Source organism: Parasteatoda tepidariorum, chromosome 2, assembly GCF_043381705.1.
Source record: "Parasteatoda tepidariorum isolate YZ-2023 chromosome 2, CAS_Ptep_4.0, whole genome shotgun sequence".
NCBI classification, from domain to species: domain Eukaryota; kingdom Metazoa; phylum Arthropoda; class Arachnida; order Araneae; family Theridiidae; genus Parasteatoda; species Parasteatoda tepidariorum.
The window spans coordinates 20,792,214-20,811,102 of NC_092205.1; the positions used below are offsets into that span (position 1 = coordinate 20,792,214).

Sequence of the window (18,889 nt, forward strand, 5' to 3'; positions counted from 1 at the left end):
AAATATTTCCTATTTTCGAAAGATTTTAATATAGAAATTTGTTGTATTTCCCGAAGATTGTTTTAAAAACCTTTGGAACCTACTTGTTCTTTCTTTCTTTCTTCTTATTTATTTATTTATGTTTTTTTTATTTTTTTCTGGAATAAGCCATCTGAGGAGAAGACCGGTACCATGTTTAGAACCTCTCCTTTCTTTCTCCTCTTTTGCTCAGACATAATATATGGGAATATATTACGTTGTTTATCTTTTCCATAATATTTCTCTCATTTAGATTATCAAAAATGTTGTTTAAAATCACACCCCTGAAATCTTTTAATTATAATTTGTTGCTACTAGCGCCACCTGTATTTAGTGTTTACACAATTAAATATCAATGTAAGCTTTAAACTAAATTTTTTTTACTCTGCGCTTCGTTGCTTGCCTTACCAATTGCTGGGTGTTTGTTTTCATTTTGAAGTGTGTTTGTACTGCTGTGCCGATACTTCTTAGTAATTTACTTGCACTTTATTAAAACTGCTGAATTCATTTTTAGAAAATGAGATAAAAACGATTTTAGCTTTAGCTAATTCGCATTAAAATAGCAAACAAGAAATTCCTACAAGAATTATTGTCAAATTTTATTTTTCTCTTAACTCTTGTGTTAGAATAATTTAAATACGATTTAATGAAATAATATGCTTCGATGTTTGCGAATTTTTGTTTTAAAAGCAACCTGAGTACAATACAATAGCATGTAAATATCTTTTTGTTTCAATTTCCATCCCAAAAGCAATCGATGTCCTTTGTTAAATTTTTTTCTTGCTTAGCAGTGATACCTACAACTAATAAAATAGCAGTTACTTCGCCCCTTCTAATTTTCTAAAAAATAAATAAAGTTTAATGAAAGAGTTTTAAAGAATAATGCTTTTGTAAAATATTCACAATCTTAGCTCAATACTTTTGTATTTTTACAATTTTATTAACAATTCCATTTTTTCTCATGTAATTTTAAAACCTAAAATTCGAAATAAACCATAATACATTTTTTAAAATAAAGGCTGTATAGCAAAAATTTCAGTTATTACAGTTTTTAGAAAATATGATTATGATGAATTTTTATGGAATTACTTCTTAAAATTAGTAATCCTGGCTACATTAATATTTGATGAAAATAATATTCTTCTTTTAACTAGCTTTGACCATTAAATGAATTAACATATTTTGAAGCTATAATGCAAGTTGAATAAAGTGTATAATTTATTTATATAGCAGATAATTTTTACTTTATGAAATTCATGGTTTAACAAAATGTTATGATTATTTATTTTAGTTGGATATTAAGTACCATAATATTAGATAGTTACATTGTTTGATAAATAAAAACTTGTTATTTAAAAAAATCCTAAAACCAGGGTTCCCACGGTCCTTGAGAGTCCTTGAAAGTCCTTGAATTATTTTTTGCTAAATTTAGGTCCTTGAAAGTGCTTGAAAAACGTCTTAGGTCCTTGAAAAACTTGATAGGTCCTTGAATTTGTCCAATACTGCCGGCGGCCCTTTTTATAAAACACCCGCGGATCTTTCTCGNAAATAAACCATAATACATTTTTTAAAATAAAGGCTGTATAGCAAAAATTTCAGTTATTACAGTTTTTAGAAAATATGATTATGATGAATTTTTATGGAATTACTTCTTAAAATTAGTAATCCTGGCTACATTAATATTTGATGAAAATAATATTCTTCTTTTAACTAGCTTTGACCATTAAATGAATTAACATATTTTGAAGCTATAATGCAAGTTGAATAAAGTGTATAATTTATTTATATAGCAGATAATTTTTACTTTATGAAATTCATGGTTTAACAAAATGTTATGATTATTTATTTTAGTTGGATATTAAGTACCGTAATATTAGATAGTTACATTGTTTGATAAATAAAAACTAGTTATTTAAAAAAATCCTAAAACGGAGTTAAATTTATTAGAGAAAATATTATCTCTAAATATTTGGTATTATTCTATTTCAAAGGACCCTAAAATACCTATTAAGTAGTAATTATATTAGTGTAGCAATTATATTAGTTCATTAAGTAGCTGCTATTTCAATACTAGTAATACCTGCTACCATATTTTATTTAATATCACTGGAGTTAATATTAGTTTGGAGATTTTTTTCGGACCCCCTATACGGTTTTCAAATTACTTAAATTTGAAAACATGCTGATATTAAAATGTTAAGGCTCAAAATGAAGACTATTCAGAGTTTCAAAAAATATTTTAATCTTTAAACTCCAAACATATGCTACTTAAAATTTTGTTAAAAATGTTAACTATTTGCATACAGTAAAAAAAAGTTACAAAATTAATTTTTATACAGAGTAAATTGTTACCTGCGATAATTTAATTTTTAAAAAAAAAACAATGTGTTCAAAACTTCAAATGCTTTCTAATCTGAAAATATACTTATATTTTGTGTATTATTTGCTGTAAAGAAATAAAGCTTTCCCACAACAACCCATTGTAGGCAAGGGGGTTTGTGGCGGTTAAAACTTCACAATTTCATGGCCAATGGCATGATAGTTTCAATGTGGTCAGCATTGCATTACCTCTTCTTTTATTTTCCAAACAACCTGATACCCATGAATCTGAAGCTAGTTGAGCTTGAAATCCTCGTTGCGGATTGAACCCTTGTTATTGTTGCTACACCAGCTAGATCAAATTCATGAGTTCTTGAACCCTTGCAAAATCAAGCTCCAAATGCAGTTGCCAGGGTAAGGGTTCTCAATGTTCTGGATTCACGTAAGTAAGGAAGTGATTGGGAGAAACCGGAGTGATCGAGCACATAGTAGCTGTAGGGAAGACCCTGCTCCTAGACTCGAAGGTTATACATTTCAGATGTTTGCTAGTGAGTCACAAGGCAGCAATTGGATTGGATCAGTCTCCCTTAAAATCCAAGGTGTCCCTATGCGCCTTTAAGGATTAAACCCTTTTTCTTCTCAAAGACAGTTCAGTGCTTTAACCCCTGGGTCTTAGCAGCTCATTATTTACACTTACTCTGTTAATTTTGCATGAAAATTTATATTGTTTACATTATACTGAGGATTAATTAGGTTACTATCAATTGATATGAAAACCAAGTTTATTATGTCTCTCAAATCGTTGTTCATCCCGACATTGCATGAAAATATAGTGTGAGCCATAACCCGATTTGTCCCAAGTATGAAAAATTTATTAAAATGAAAATCTAAATTAAAATAGTGTAATGTTTTAAATGTTTTATTTTAGAGTGTTCCCAAATAACATTTTGCATTTTTTCTAGGCTCATAATTCTATTTAACACATTTTCTCTTCTAAATGTTTAAGTTTACATAAACTAATTTATTTTATGTAAGTCGTTTTTTTTAAATGTGTAATCAAACAGTTTTATAAATTATGTTCAGGTATTGCAAAAAATTTATAACTTTTTTAACCACAACTTGCAGCTATTTATTTCGGTCCTTTTCCAGATGAACAATATGTATATTTGTCATACTTATTTAAACTGTGACTTTTCCAATTTCAGGAATATCATTGCTTTTCAACCAAGTGAAGCTGGAAATATGGGTTGATTAAGAAACAATAAAAGGCTCAGAAGATGGCCCTGCTGGATTCTTCCTCCGGCTACTTAACTTTCTTCAGGCACATACACTATCGCATGCCATCTGTGAGATTCTCCAAAATAATCATCTTGAACCTCTTCATATTGTTCGTGGTTATCACTTTCTTAGCACACTACTATTTACCCAAGGTAATATTTATCCTTATTTTTATGCTGATGTGTATTTGTATTCTTTTTATATGCATACTTTTTGCCAATTTGTATTTCGGCATTTTTTTTCTTATTGTTCTTAGTAACTATATTTTAAATGAGTTATTATTTTAAAATCACATCTTTCACCATTACTAATGGTAACCGATATTCCATTGCTATAAACTTTCATAATTTTTTTTTTAATGTCTCAATTAAAAAATGAAATGTGGAATACTTAGTGCCCAATCTGCAAATTTATATAAACAATATTGTCGGAACCACATTGTAGTTGGAGGTTATATCTATATATGTACGCTTGCATATTATATTACATACACATGAGGATATAATTTCTTTGTTTCTTGAAGATATAATTTCTTTGTTTCTGTTAAAAAAAATAATAACTCATTTGAAAATTCGTCTTTTAACTATTAAGCTCAAAGAAACTTATATCTTTGTAAAATAACTTATAAGAGGGTATTAAATATTCTTATTTTATTTCAAAAAAATTTTTACCTCAACATTTGCAATGTCTTAATTTACATTATATTTTATGTGTCAAGATATCAAGATATTTGTTAAAACATTTATAAAGAATATATATTTTTTCTTTGGAAATAAGGATTTGTTCTTGATTTAACATGTAGTTATGTACATATTATTATTGCATTGCAGTAAAACTTTTTCAATTTCTTTATTTCAATTGAAAAAAATTATTTGCAAATAAATTTATCCCTTAGTTATTGAGCTCAAACTGATTTATATTTTTATATAATAACTTATAGTGGGCCATTAAACATTTTCATTTATAACAAAAAACATTTACCTTAATTTATTATGCAACTGATATACGTTAATTTTCTTAATTTTTCATGCATCAAGATATTTATGAAAATATTAAAAAAAAATTTTTTTTAAGAGCAATAGAAATAAAGTCGTTGTTTCAATATAAATATATACAAACACATTGAACGTGGAAAATAAGAAGAGTGATTGAACCCTGAGACCTTTCCGAGGTTGCCATTATCTATGGTCCAAAACGTAATGAAACATGGATTACCATACATTAATAGCCAAAAGTGTAAGTTGCACCCTCACTTGAAAATTGACATACAGGCCCATGTGCACTCAATAGGTTAAAATGATGCATTAACAGTCTTTGTATCTTACAGTTCAAAAGATCAATCATACTTGTTTGAAAATTTATTCACCTTTTTTTTCCTTCAATTAAATGTTATTTTTAATGAAATACAAAAGGTTTGTGGTTTATTTTTGAGTTAAAATATGCTGTCACTACAGTTATTTTTACACTTATTATTTTGCAAATACGGCTGCTGAAAGTCGGAGTATTGTTTTTAATGTATTATAAACCTATTATATATTATTTTAAATGATACTTTTAAGTATTTGTGAACATCAAGTTGATTAGTTATCATTTATTCTACTTCCTAATTCTTATAATTAAGCATACTAATATTTTGTCAAAGTTAGTCTAGCACTTATTTATTGATTATATTTTTGTCAACTTACATTTCAAAATCTACTTTTGTTCTGAAGTCGAGGATAATTGTATTAAGCATAAACTGTTTTAAAATAATATGAATTTCTATTTTACAATTAAAAATATCTTTAAAATAAAATAAAATCCTAACTCTTAGATTTTGTTTTACTCGTTGTTTCTTAGATTGGAAATGATGATCCAGTGGCAGAAATTCATCAGAAAGGGATGCAGATGGAAGATTTAGATTCTATCAAAGCCATAGATCTCAAAAGTAGAATAGAAGAGATGATACGCATCAAAGTCTCTGTTAGCAATGAATTAAGAGAATTAGAAAGTAGAAGACAAAAACTACAGGTATTATTTTCCACAGTTTATATAATATGTGAGATTGAATTTTTTCTCCAAAATTACTATCCTACCTGCATCTTAATCTTCCTAGATCTGACGTTTTTTTTATATTTTTTTTTTAAATAATTTCTTCACTTTTCTAATTTTTTAAAAATTATTTTTTAATTTTCTTTTATATTGCTGAAGATGTTACAAAAATATCCACTCAACCGAAAATTCCCTACTATGTATTGTTCAAAGTGTAAATCAAAATCTTTTTCTAAGATCAGGTGGCTAGCAATTATGTTTTTTCATTTTTATTTATTTGGGGATCATTCACTTACTGATTTTTGTAAAATTTTAAGTTTTGTCAATTAAACAAAGGCTTCTATGGCCAATTTTGTTTGTAAAGTCTCATATATTTATTCATAGTTTTATGTTTAAATACTAATTTAATTTTATTTAATTAAACCTTTGTGCCACTAACAATATATTATTCACAAATAATTTGAATATTTTTGGAATGCTATATTTTCTGATCTATTTATCTGTTCACTTAAAACTTCAATTCACTCGCTGTAAATTTATTTTATAATGTTAAATTTGATACTTATCACCCAATGAAATAGGAAAAAGTTTTTTTTTTCAGGCCCATTTTTTTCCCTTTCTTTTCTATTTAAATCTGCCACTTGATCAAACATGGTGGCAGATCATTATTATAATTCATATCATTATAATTCATCATTATTATAATTAAATCAAGAGGCAGATCATTATTATAATTTATATTTATTACATTTTAATTTATTAATACTCTGTTAATTTATTAATACTCTGTTAAAATGTTTTGGAAATCTTACAGTATTCTTTATAACTGATGCCAGTTATAAAGAGCACTGTAAAGTATGTATGTATCAACTCTTTTGCTAACTTAGAGCTAATAGCTTTTCTGTATCACTAACTGTTTTTTTTAAAAAAAAAATTTTTAAACTATGTTATTTAATAAGAGTTGTGTTATAAGGGGAAATGATTCATATTATTTTGCTCAGATTTGTACTGCTTAGGATGTTAATTACTGTTTTTCTGTTTACAATTGAAATATGTAGGTTGAATCAGTCTCAATTGTACATACCTTAAGTTATGCAGCTATTAATATTAAGCTTTAAATATTTATAGTTTATGTTTTTTTTCAAATTAATGATATCAGTTTGCAAATCATGAAAAATAATTGATATTTATTTATCAATTTATTTTCCAGTGTCACTTATTTTTTTTCCTTTCCTTTCACAGTCTGACATATCAATTCTAACGCAGAGGATGGAGGATTTGAAAGTTGATTACTCACGCCAACAAGTAGATTTAGACCGACTAAGAATTTCAGTTGAACAAGCTCAATATGCCCAGAAAGAAGTTCAAGAGAAAAACACGCCTTTCATAGGGGCACCTAAACGAATTCTTCCATCTCTTGATGATAACATCCACATGCCACCCTCTACTCTCAAAGGAATACGAAACTGTAAAAACTTTTTATGTTTTGATTATTCCCGCTGTTCGTTAACATCAGGGTTTCCTGTGTATTTCTACCAACCAGAAGACTTTGGTACATGGAACTCTAAAGATCATTACCTCAGAAGTGCAGTAATGGAAGCCTTAAATGTAAACATTCATATTACATTTGATCCTTCCATCGCATGCATCTTTGTTGTTCTTGTGGGAGAAATTGTCCACGGCAAGAAAGATCCCAAATCATTAGAACATTATCTAAGTTCTTTAAATTATTGGAATGGCAATGGACGAAATCACATACTTTTCAATCTTGTTTCAGAAACCAATGAAACAAACAATGTTTTTGCAGGCCTCAATACAGGACGTGCAATAGTTGTGCAATCTCATTTTACGACAAAGGATTTCAGGCCTCATTTTGACATTATCTCTCCACCATTATTTTATAAAAAGGATAAGATCTCAAAACTGTATCTTTATTCGCCAGCCCGCCGAAAATTCCTCCTTTCTTATCAAGGAGAATATAGGACATCAAGTTATGTTTTAAAAAGCAACTTTCGCAAACTGTCCACCGCCACACTTAGTGATGAGGTCAATGGCATGGAAAATGCAAAAATGACCGATTCTCAGTCAGAAGATGTCGAAAATCTAATTGTAAATATCTTAAAAGAGATGCAGTTGTCTGCCTTGGGAGATAATTTCTTCTTCCAATTTTCTTGCGCGGGTAGCTCTTCACCTGGATATGATTCAGAGTGGCTCATGTGCGGGACACATGAAACAAGGTTAGAGGTTCTGCAGGATTCAACCTTTTCATTACTTGTGAGTCCATCTGACTACAATATCATAAGTACTCCCCAAATTCATGTTCGTTTAATCGAGGCTCTTCAGACTGGAGCTGTTCCAGTTGTGCTGGGAGATCATGTTCATTTACCATTTGATGAAGTTGTAGATTGGAGAAGAGCTGCAGTTATTTTACCAAAAGCTAGAGTTTCTGAGCTGCATTACTACTTAAGAACTATTAGTGACAGTGACATCATTGCCATGCGACATCAAGGTTTGCATAATTGCTAATTACGGTTTTTTTTCTTTCATTTGTTTAATGTTAAAATTGATATTGCATTGAAACAAATTCTGTTTTCGCAGTATTTCAATAATTTTTTCTCTCCTTCAAATTTTTATCCGGAATTTATTTTGTAGAAAGTTCTTTTTATTTGCCAGATTAATTGCTTGTTTTTTTGTTACAATTAATATTTTTGAAAGATGTTTTTAATGCTTCAATATGATCTTTTATAATATTCCTCAATTAAGGACACAAAAGTTTGTGCTTTAAAGACTGAAAAAAGTTGGTAACCTAGTTTACTCACTCTTAAGAATTCATAAAATATATTTCAATTCCTTTTTTTTAAATTAATTTTTCTATTGAATATGACAACTTCTATACATCAAATGTACATATATTTTTCTTCTTCATTTTATTCTGTAAATCTTTTACATTAATTATGTACAGTGGAGCATCATTTATACAACGATCACTTATACGACGTTTACATTTATACGACGTTTTAGTGTGGTCCCAAATCATTCCTATTCATTTTAATGTAAAAATGTATCGTTTGTACGACGCACAGAATCGGTTATACGTCGATTTTTAGATTTTGTTCTTTATTTAATTTTTTATTTTTTCTTGTGTATTTTAAAAAAGGGCGGAATTTGCCAACATGAATGATACAGATAAGGGTGTCAACAAGAATGCTTGGATGACGACCGTAATTTTTACTAGATGACTGAAAAAACTAGACAATGTTATGAAGAGGAAAAAACGAAAAATTTTGCTATTCATCGACCAATGTCCAGCGCACCCATCGATACTAATTATTTTGGAAAATGTAAAAGCTCTCTTTTTTCCTGCAAATTGCACAAGTGCGCTTCAGCCATTAGATTTGGCCGTGATTAGAAATTTAAAATTGCATCATAGAAAGCAGTAACTTCAACTCGCTATTCAAAGCATTGTAGAGAATAATAGCAAGAAAATATAATTAAAGGTAACATACATTCAAATGGCTCACTGCAATTTTTCTCCTTTGGTTATTTGTTTGTTTTGCTTTGTCTAATTTAGAAATTTATGTAAATCAACACGTTAAACATTAAAATTAACTGAAAACAGAGTTAGTTTCAGTTTTAGAAGTAAAAATCGATTATACGACGTTATCGTTTATACGACGTTTTTCGGTGGTCCCTTCGGCGTCGTATAAACGATGCTCCACTGTACTTAATAATCAAACAACATTTTCAGGTTTTATTGTAACTAAAATTTATGCTAAAAATGTTAAATTTTGAAAAACCAAATTTTGGATAATTAAGATCTTCAAATTTCAATGTTATTCATTTTTGTTGACCTATTTGTTTGAATATCTTTAAAGCCTATTGTTTTTTTAAGCATTCTTTTTGCAATATTCTTTCAATAGATTTTCTTGATTTATATCATAGGTCGCTTACTTTGGGAGCATTACTTAGCCGGCCCTCGTCAAGTGGTAGCAACTATTTTATCAATAATACGAAATAGAATCCAGATACCAGCCCCAGCTTGCAGAGAGGAATCATCTCCCAGTGTGTTCAATGAAACATTTCGTCCATTAAAAGCAGAATTCGCTGCCATTCAAGATCCAGACCCTGAAGAGAACCTGGGTCCTGTGGAATCGCCATTTCCATCTCTCAGCTTCAGGCGCAACTTAACAATTGCCAACAGTAAAACCTATTTTGTCTGGAACGAACAGTTTGATCCTTTTATTTTATACCCCCACACACCATTTGACCCAGTACTGCCATCAGAGTCAAAGTTTATCGGTATGTTAGTTTTCCTCATTTTCCTTTTTGTAAAAATAAAATTTTAAAATCGATTTTTTAGGTATTCATGAATACCACGCTGGAGAAGGGATCTCTTTACCTCCTGTTTTTATGCACCAGACTTAGTTTATCCTATTATGATCAGCTTTGATAAAATAAATTATATTGTATATGACAAGCGTGATAAACTTAGACTTATTCACGGAATGAATGTATATATATATATGTATAATTATAGATATATATATTTATATATATATAAAGAACCATGCAGCAATTAAAGTAATGATCTCATATAGATACTGCAGTATCCATTATCAGTTGAGAAAATTGGTAAATTTAATACTGTTCCATAATTTTTGTAAAGCAATATAAATGATTTAAAAATATAGACTAAAAAAACATAGACTATTAAAAATAGACTCAAAAAAGTTATATACCCATAACATTAGTTATAATTTATTATTGGCTTATCAGAGAATATAATTCCAGTAATAATTATTAAAATATATCATAATAAATAATTTGATTTATTGTGTTATCTTTAAAAATTCTTTATCAGTTGTAAAGCTTATTTTCATAATATCATTATACTCTGCTTTTTTTATATTACATTTTCTTTCGATTTGAAAAATTATCGTTATGTTGCGATTTTTTGTTTAGTTCAAAGTAAATTTAAATTATTTTTTCCCCTTTTTGTTTTTTCTTAGGTTTATCTTCAAGACATTAATGTTCCCTTTTGCTCATTAAGAGCACACATCATTTCTGTTTCTATTTCATTCGCTATAAATTTTGAAAAAAAAAATATTGTTGAAAGGTTTAATTTTTTCATTAGTTTTTTATTTATTTTTATTGTTACCATTCTATAAGTACATAACTAATTTTAATCTCTTTAGGCTCAAGCTTCGGTTTTCGTCCGATTGGTCAAGGAGCTGGAGGATCCGGTAAAGAGTTCAGTGAAGCACTTGGTGGAAATTACCCCCGAGAACAATTTACTAGTATGGATGATTTAAATTTAAAATTCTGAATTAATTTCATTTTCTTCTAAAGTTTTCATTTCCATTATATGTAATATAGTCGAAGATCTATGTAATGTACTTCTATTAACCACAATTCTCCATAAATGAAATTAACTTTACAATCTCTCTAGCCAACCAAAATGGATAATTTGTTATATTTTATTCCTAATACTTCTGATAATATGGATAATTTTCTGTAAATATAAAAATTTTTTGCTTTTTAAAGTATTTTTATCTAAAAATTATTTTAAAGCATTAATATTGGCCTGCTCTAGGTACATATTAACATCTTTAATAGATTAGTTTAATGATATGGAAAATTATCAATGTAACACAAAATCCAGTTTAATGCGATGTTTTATGTTTCAACGTCTACATTATAAAAATCTTCTATTTTTTTTTTTAAGATTATAAGGTATGTTTTTATTATATTAATATCAAACAGGGTGTGAATGTATCATGCTTTTCTAAAAATCTGATTATTTTTATTAAAAACCAGATTTTTAACATTTTTTCTAAAATGAATTATTAAGTAAAAAATACCTAGCTATGCAAATTTTAAATGATAAATATTATTAGATTTTATTTATTTATAAATTTTTTTAAGCATAATTTATACATATGTTTAAAATTAAAGTCTGTCTTTCAAGAAGCTCTAAAAGAAGAACAACTTGTCAAATGACCAGAAATTTGATCTGAGTATTTTCAAGGAAAGGAAAATGATGTTGCGTAAATAAAATAAAGTGATGTTGACAGTAAGAGAGAGCCTAGGACCAGGTAACATTTATTAATAAGATACAAGACACATAATGTTAAAAAACACATTGAGCACCATCTAGCCTTATAAAAAAGTGAAAAATAGTATCGAATAATACTATATAAGGAAAAATATTTTAAAATGTTAGTGACTCCATATGACGGGGGACAGTCATGATACTCAAAGTTAAATAGTAAAATAAGTTGCTTAAGATGCATTTAGGAAATGATAGAGGTATCTGCATCGCTTTTCAATAATGTTGCTGCTAAGATCTCTGATGTGATCTCTGATTGTGTAGTCATCTGAAAAGTGTTTTAGTGGTTCCATTGCTAACTTATCTGAAGTCACCTGGAAACGCATTGCAGAACATATTCATTTCAATTTGTTGTGAAATATGTTGTTTCTTGTGGTTGCAACTCGTGACTGAAAATGGTGCAGCAATATATCAAACATAAGAGTTTTCATGACTGTTTAAAACTATTTTCACTGTTAATTTTTTTGACAATTAAAAAACAATTTTATAGCTGCTTTCTTGTTACATTTGTTTGATTTATGACTTGCAAGACACTCTCTATCTCTAAAATTTTGAACTATTTTTTTTCCTTATGACAGTCATAACTTTAACCCTTCTTCCAGGAATACTCAGATCAAATTTCAAATTTTTCTTACTAGTGGTTCTTTTTTTTAATAACCTTGTATTTAATTATAAATGCATGTTTAATAATTGTTAATGCTTAATAATGTAATAATTTGTAATGTAATAATGTGATTGTTTAATAATTTTATAAAATGCGTGCGTGTCATTTATAGAAAATTTAAAGTTATGTCTGAGTCACTGCATCATTACAGTTTAAGATAATATACAGTGGTGGTCAAAAGTGTGGACGTTTTTTGAAAGTTTCATGTTTTTCAACTTTGTGTGCTTGTGGAATATATTAATTTTCACTTAAATACAAATGTTTATATGTCAAATTGAAGGTAATTTAATGTAGAATTTAATAATAAATACAGTATTACAATATCTGTATTACAAAAGGAGTTATGCAACTAATAGTAAGATCTATCTTAGATTTGCATTTTTTTTAAAGTGATACTTACACAATCAATACTTAGTAGGATAACCCTTATTTTTAAAGACAGCTTCACAGAGTCTTTTAATCGAGTGAACGAGTGTTTGGAGTTCATCTTTTGTAATCACATGGTGCCAAGGATCAATTATAGCTTCAATAAGTTGTCTTTTATTGGATGGACGTTTTTTTCGTACAGGAAAATAAGAATAAAAATATGAACTAAAATTATTATTTAATTATAAATGAAAACTTTGAAAACACACTCTTTTTCAAGCTCTTAAAATATATCAAATGGATTATTTCGAAAACAGGTTGGTTTTAAAAGCATTCAGATTATTTTTTAAATCTGAAAAGTGCTTATCTGACTTAAGAAAAGGCACACTAAAAGAAATAAAGCGTTCGTAAACTCGAAAGGTGTTAAGGCTCAATGTTGGACAGGCTCTAAACGANTCATGACATTTGTTGGGTTTTTTGTAGTTGCTTCAATGCAATCAGGATGAAGTGCTTCACCTACTCTATGTCTCGCGTATTTTCTACCATCACTACCATAGAGCGATATTTTACTCTCATAGCTCCAGATTACTTGCTTCCATTGATTTTCTGACCATTTAATGTGTTCTTTTGCCCACTTAAGTCATTTTTCACGTTGATTTTGATTTAAATATGGTTTTTTCCTTGGAATTCTAGCTTGTAGTCCAAATCCTGATAACCTTCTTATTGTTTTGAACTTACTGCAATACTTGCTGCATTCATTTCACATCTAATGGCATCTGATGAAATTTTTCTATCATGAAGGCATAGCCGCTTAATTTTTCTATCTGCAGTAGCACTTGTGCATTTTTTTCGGCCTGATTTGGCTTTATTTTCCTCTGATTTCGTTTTTTCATAACCTAAACAGAACTTTCGTACACTAGAACAAGTCACTTAACCACCAACTTGTCTTGCAATTTCAGCATAAGAGTGGCCATTTTCTCTCAATATGACAATTCGGCTTCTTTTTGTAGATGTCCAATTAGTTCTTGTTGATGACATTGTTTAAAATTAGTTTAATTTTAAAAAAAAGGACTTTAAATATTCAAAAACAGCAATACTCTATTTAATTGTACTAGTATGCATCAGTATTCCACAACATATATATTATATATCAAATATTTCCACAACAATAACTCTTTTACCATCCAAATAACCTAAGCTATAGTTACAGACATTTCATTAGTCCTAAGAACAGTGTTTGTGATTGGCTAGTACGCTTTTATTACAAAACACGTCCTTATTCAAAACGATTTGTGTTTGCTTTTTCTATTAAAATGAGCACAACTTTTTTTTGTAATACAGATATTGTAATACTGTATTTATTATTAAATTCTACATTAAATTACCTTCAATTTGATATGTAAACGTTTGTATTTAAGTGAGAACTAATATATTCTACTAGCACGCAAAGTTGAAAAACATGAAACTTTCAAAAAATGTCCACACTTTTGGCCACCACTGTATATATAATATATAGGACACAATATTAAACAAGCAAATATGACAAATTCATACATCTGATAAAGAATACAGATACAAAATGTGGTAAAGTCATCTAATACCTGTCCTTTCCAAATTTTTATCTCTCATATTTGTTTTGCTGCAAAAAATATTGTTTAATTATTAGCAATTTTTAATTATTAATTATTAGCTTTTTGTTTAATTATTATCAGTATAATATGAAAATGTTTTATAAACTTGTTTAATTATTTCAAATTATTTTATTACTTTAGAAAGGTTTTATTTATGTATTTTTTTTCTTTCAAGTCAAGTGATTAAAGTCCTGCTTTAATCCATTGCCACCTTTGATATTAAATTTTAAAAAAGGATAATTTTAATGCACTAATTATAAAATAATTCTTTGCCCCTTGAAGTGACGTTATTTAATATTGATGTCAAATGACTTTCCATTTTCTCTGTTAAGTAATAATTATATATTTGTAACATTTTTTTTCCATCTGGTTATAGATGATGAAATTTATTTTTGTTTTGCAATCATTTCAGTTGTTATACTGACCTATGAAAGAGAAGCTGTTCTAATTGATTCCTTGCAAAGACTAAGGGGACTGCCTTACTTGAACAAAGTTGTTGTTGTATGGAATAGTGAAAAGTTACCCTCAGCAGATCTAAGATGGCCTGAAATCGGAGTTCCCATTCATGTAAGATTTTATTTATTTTTTTCTTCATGTTTATCTTGATAGCTTAGAGAAAGAGGTACCAGCTCAGGGTCTTGACAATCATTTGGACGGGATAAAAAATTATGTGGCATTTCGGTCACAGCTGTTAAAAGATAGAGCCCTGAAAAACCGAGTTAGGTGGTTTGCCATGGTTTGGTAGTATGTGTTATCTTAACAGAAACAATGCAACACATCTGTAAATTATCACTTGCAAAGTAATTTTCATCTCTAATTTTTAAATAAAGTGACTAAAACTTCAATTTTAAACAGATATTGAAAGTGATTTGCGGTATACAGAGTTCCTTATGCATATGCAGAGATTTTCTGAAATTATCTTAAAAGTTCTAGAAGTATCCTGCTACAGATATATAAGTTAAAAATGATTATTTTACAATTAATTTTCTTTAACTAACTAGAATTTTTGAAAATGAAGGAAAAAAAAGCAATTAAACTTTTCTCTTTTCATTTCTGAAAATTTTAGTTATTTTGAATAAGGTTTTTTTTTCCATTTTTTAGAATGTTATTATAGCATAAAATAAGTAATTAAATAAATTTAAATGTAATTTCAAATGATTTTTCTACGTATAATTTTTATCTATAATTTTTATGCAAATTTTGCTACATACCTGATAGATTAAGTTTTACTGAAATAGATTATTGTCTGACTGCATTAGGGTAATAGGCAAATCGAAGATTATGCTGCAGATTGACTCAGCATGCTCTGCAACCAGACGTGTAATTAAAAATGTCTTCTATTATATTCATCCATTATATCCTAGGTTATCAAGGCAAAGAAGAACAGTTTGAACAATAGATTTTTACCCTTTGACGTAATAGAAACTGAAGCAGTTTTATCAGTGGATGATGATGCCCACTTGCGTCATGATGAAATTGTATTTGGATTTAGGTAATTTATTTATTTTCTTAAAATTTCGTTCTTTTTTTATTTGTTAGCTTTTTGTATAGATTAATGCATGAATAGTATTTATCTCAAAAAAAAATTATGTAGTTATCTAAAAAAGGTCTGAATTTAATTTGTATCAGAAATTTTCTGTATTGCATACTTTAATGCAAGAGTAATCAATATCAAACAAAAAATTATTTATCTGTCTAGAAAATGTCTAAATTTTTACTAAAAATTATCTGTATTATCCTGACTTAAAGAATAATCAATATACCACAAGAAGGTATGCAGTAGTTTAGAAAGGATCTGGATTATAGTCAGTAATTATGTCTTATAACCATTTGAATGCAAAACTACTCAATGTCTTACAAAAGGTTATGTACATCTAAAAAGTCTGCTAGAAATCAAAAGTATGTTGCAAAAGTAAATTTTCTGAAACAAATACAAATATATTTTCTAAAAATTTAAAGAATTGAATTCTCTGAATTTAAACAAGCTATTGTTTATAAATGCTTGATTTATTTACATATTTTAAAATTCTAAAATTTATGTTTCAGAGTTTGGCGTGAAGCTCGTGACAGAATTGTTGGATTTCCTGGAAGATACCATGCATGGTATTCACTGAATGGTGGTTGGCACTATAATTCGAATTATTCTTGTGAGTTATCAATGGTTTTAACTGGAGCTGCATTTTTCCATAAGGTTTGTTTCGTTTTTTCCCCCTTGATTTTATTTGAAAATGTTGTTTAAGAACTTGAAACAAATATCATTTAGTCAATTATACATTTTCTTAATCATCAGATAAGAGAAATGGAGTAAAATAATGTTCCGAGATTTTTTTTCTCTTTATCTGATTATAAAAAAATTATACTTTTGCATGTTTGACCAGATAAGTTCGAATTATGTCTCTGCTGTTTGAGGTTTTGTTAATATGCTAATACTTATAAAGCAAAACAATATTTTACTATATCTTTATTAAATAATATTGGTAAAAATAAGGAAAGAGTAAATTAAATTTAATGTAAGCTTTTAATCTAATATTGCTAAATATTGAGCATTAACATTGTTAAATATTGAAAGTTTTTAAATCATAATATTTGTTGGAAATTTTTATAATTTTATTTAATCAGCTTCCACTTCCCTCAATTTACGGTTTTTCTTACTCATCGTGATGTAAAAATAAAATTTGAGGTTATGACATTTTTTCTTAGAGAGTAATATACTTCTTTTATAACTTATTACATTTTCAGTATATACATAAAGGCTGCAACTAAACTTGTTACTTTTCTTTAAATTAATAATAAGCAACATGCTCATATTACCGTAAATTCGTTTATGAGGTAACTAAACTTTTTTTTATAAAAGTCTGAGTTGTTTTGATATTATTGTTTGCCATTTTTTTAACTTCAAGCTTGCTGTTTGCTTGCTTGTTCTATCATCATGTTGTTATTTTCTAGTGAAGTGCGCCCACCTGTTTTTGTTTGATTCATAATATGTAAATACCCATAATCATGTTGTTCTAATAAAAATATTGGATTATAGCTTAAAATCGTCTTGCCTTCTCTAACTACCCACTAATATTCGGCATCTGCCAAGCAATATTGTTAAAAATCTTCAAAGAATTTATGTTCAAATTGCTTACCTAACAGTATTTCTCTTTTTATTTTATTTTATAACCGTTGTTGAACAGCCGACCTTATTTTTTTGATTCACGACTTATGTTAAACTCTGTAACCTTGTAATTTTGAGCCCAATGCAAAAGACAAGGGAACTCTTGGATCAAGTATTGGGAGAAACTTGCTTTCATGGAGGAGTTTTTGATGGAACTAACCCATATTTGCTTTATATGGAGAGGAAAACTAACCCATGATCCGTCAACCACTGAGGATATTTTATGTCAGCACTGCGGTTGGCTCAAGCCGGATGCGGAATCTGTATCGATTAGCCATCACTGGGATTCGAACCCGGTTCTCCTCATTAGGAGGTTGAAAGCTGCATCCCCTGAGCCATCATAGCGCAGTATTTCTCTTTTGAATAACACGAAGAAAAATAGATTATTAATATAGATTAATATAAATTTCTACTAAATATTGCCCTTTTTTCAATCACTATGTTGGCAAAAGAATATTTCTCCATTGAATAGCAGATAGAATAAGAGATTTGTCATGCTGAAAAACACTTAAGGCATAAAGTCAACTGTTAAAAGTTATAGTTATAGTTAATAAATGTGCAAAATAATGATTTATTTCACATCCTATTTTTATTCATTTTTATGATGTATTTTAGTATTAATTAGAATTTGAAAATCATGACTTATTATATTTTGTTTTCAGTATTATACATATCTGTATAGCTACTCGATGCCACAAGTCATTCGGGACAAGGTTGATGAATACATGAATTGTGAAGATATTGCAATGAATTTTCTTGTCTCTCATGTCACTAGAAAACCTCCTATAAAAGTTAGTTTTTTTTCTTCAATGTTATAGTTTCCTAGATTATTTTGTGGCTTTAATAAATTACCTGAAGTGTAACTAATTCTTTGTTTAAAAAACAAAAAACCCAGTCTAACTGAACTCGAGCTTCCATTTTGGCGAAATAAATTTTAGGAAATAAATGAAGACCTATTTTTTTTTTACAAAACTTAATAATCTGCATGCATGAGAGCTTTAGGGTTTAGTCCTGAAAGTTCAAAGAAAATTCTTATATATAAGACAGTTGTTTCAATGCAATGGCATAAAATTTTTTGTGTCTTTTTCTTAAACAAATATTTTTCTATGTATTGTCCGCCACTACCATTTTTTCTTAAAATAATATTATGTCTTTTGAAAATATTATAAGTCTTGTAAATTTAGTACATTAAACTAAATCAGTATTTCTCATCTTTTATTTTCCCTAATCCCACTTAGAAATTCCACCTTTTCTTAATAACTGAATTATAAAATTAGCAATACATGTTGCATTCAATATTACACATATATATA

General features: G+C 28.2%; 1 protein-coding gene across 2 annotated transcripts in view; it reads left to right on the top strand.

Moving 5' to 3' along the window:
• The first annotated feature begins 391 nt into the window (after positions 1 to 391).
• LOC107455291 (exostosin like glycosyltransferase 3) overlaps positions 392 to 18,889 on the top strand; it is a 21,877-nt gene continuing 3,379 nt past the window's right edge. Inside the window, exons 1-10 of one of the 2 annotated variants that reach the window (XM_043046948.2) lie at positions 392 to 488; positions 3,543 to 3,767; positions 5,455 to 5,625; positions 6,889 to 8,155; positions 9,589 to 9,945; positions 10,842 to 10,943; positions 14,829 to 14,983; positions 15,781 to 15,908; positions 16,463 to 16,607; positions 18,239 to 18,367. In XM_043046948.2, coding sequence (XP_042902882.1) covers positions 3,615 to 3,767; positions 5,455 to 5,625; positions 6,889 to 8,155; positions 9,589 to 9,945; positions 10,842 to 10,943; positions 14,829 to 14,983; positions 15,781 to 15,908; positions 16,463 to 16,607; positions 18,239 to 18,367 — 2,607 coding nt within the window. In that variant the 5' untranslated portion in view covers positions 392 to 488; positions 3,543 to 3,614. Of the gene's footprint in view, positions 734 to 3,542; positions 3,768 to 5,454; positions 5,626 to 6,888; positions 8,156 to 9,588; positions 9,946 to 10,841; positions 10,944 to 14,828; positions 14,984 to 15,780; positions 15,909 to 16,462; positions 16,608 to 18,238; positions 18,368 to 18,889 lie in introns of both variants that reach the window. The other variant, XM_043046947.2, reaches the window with a different exon arrangement.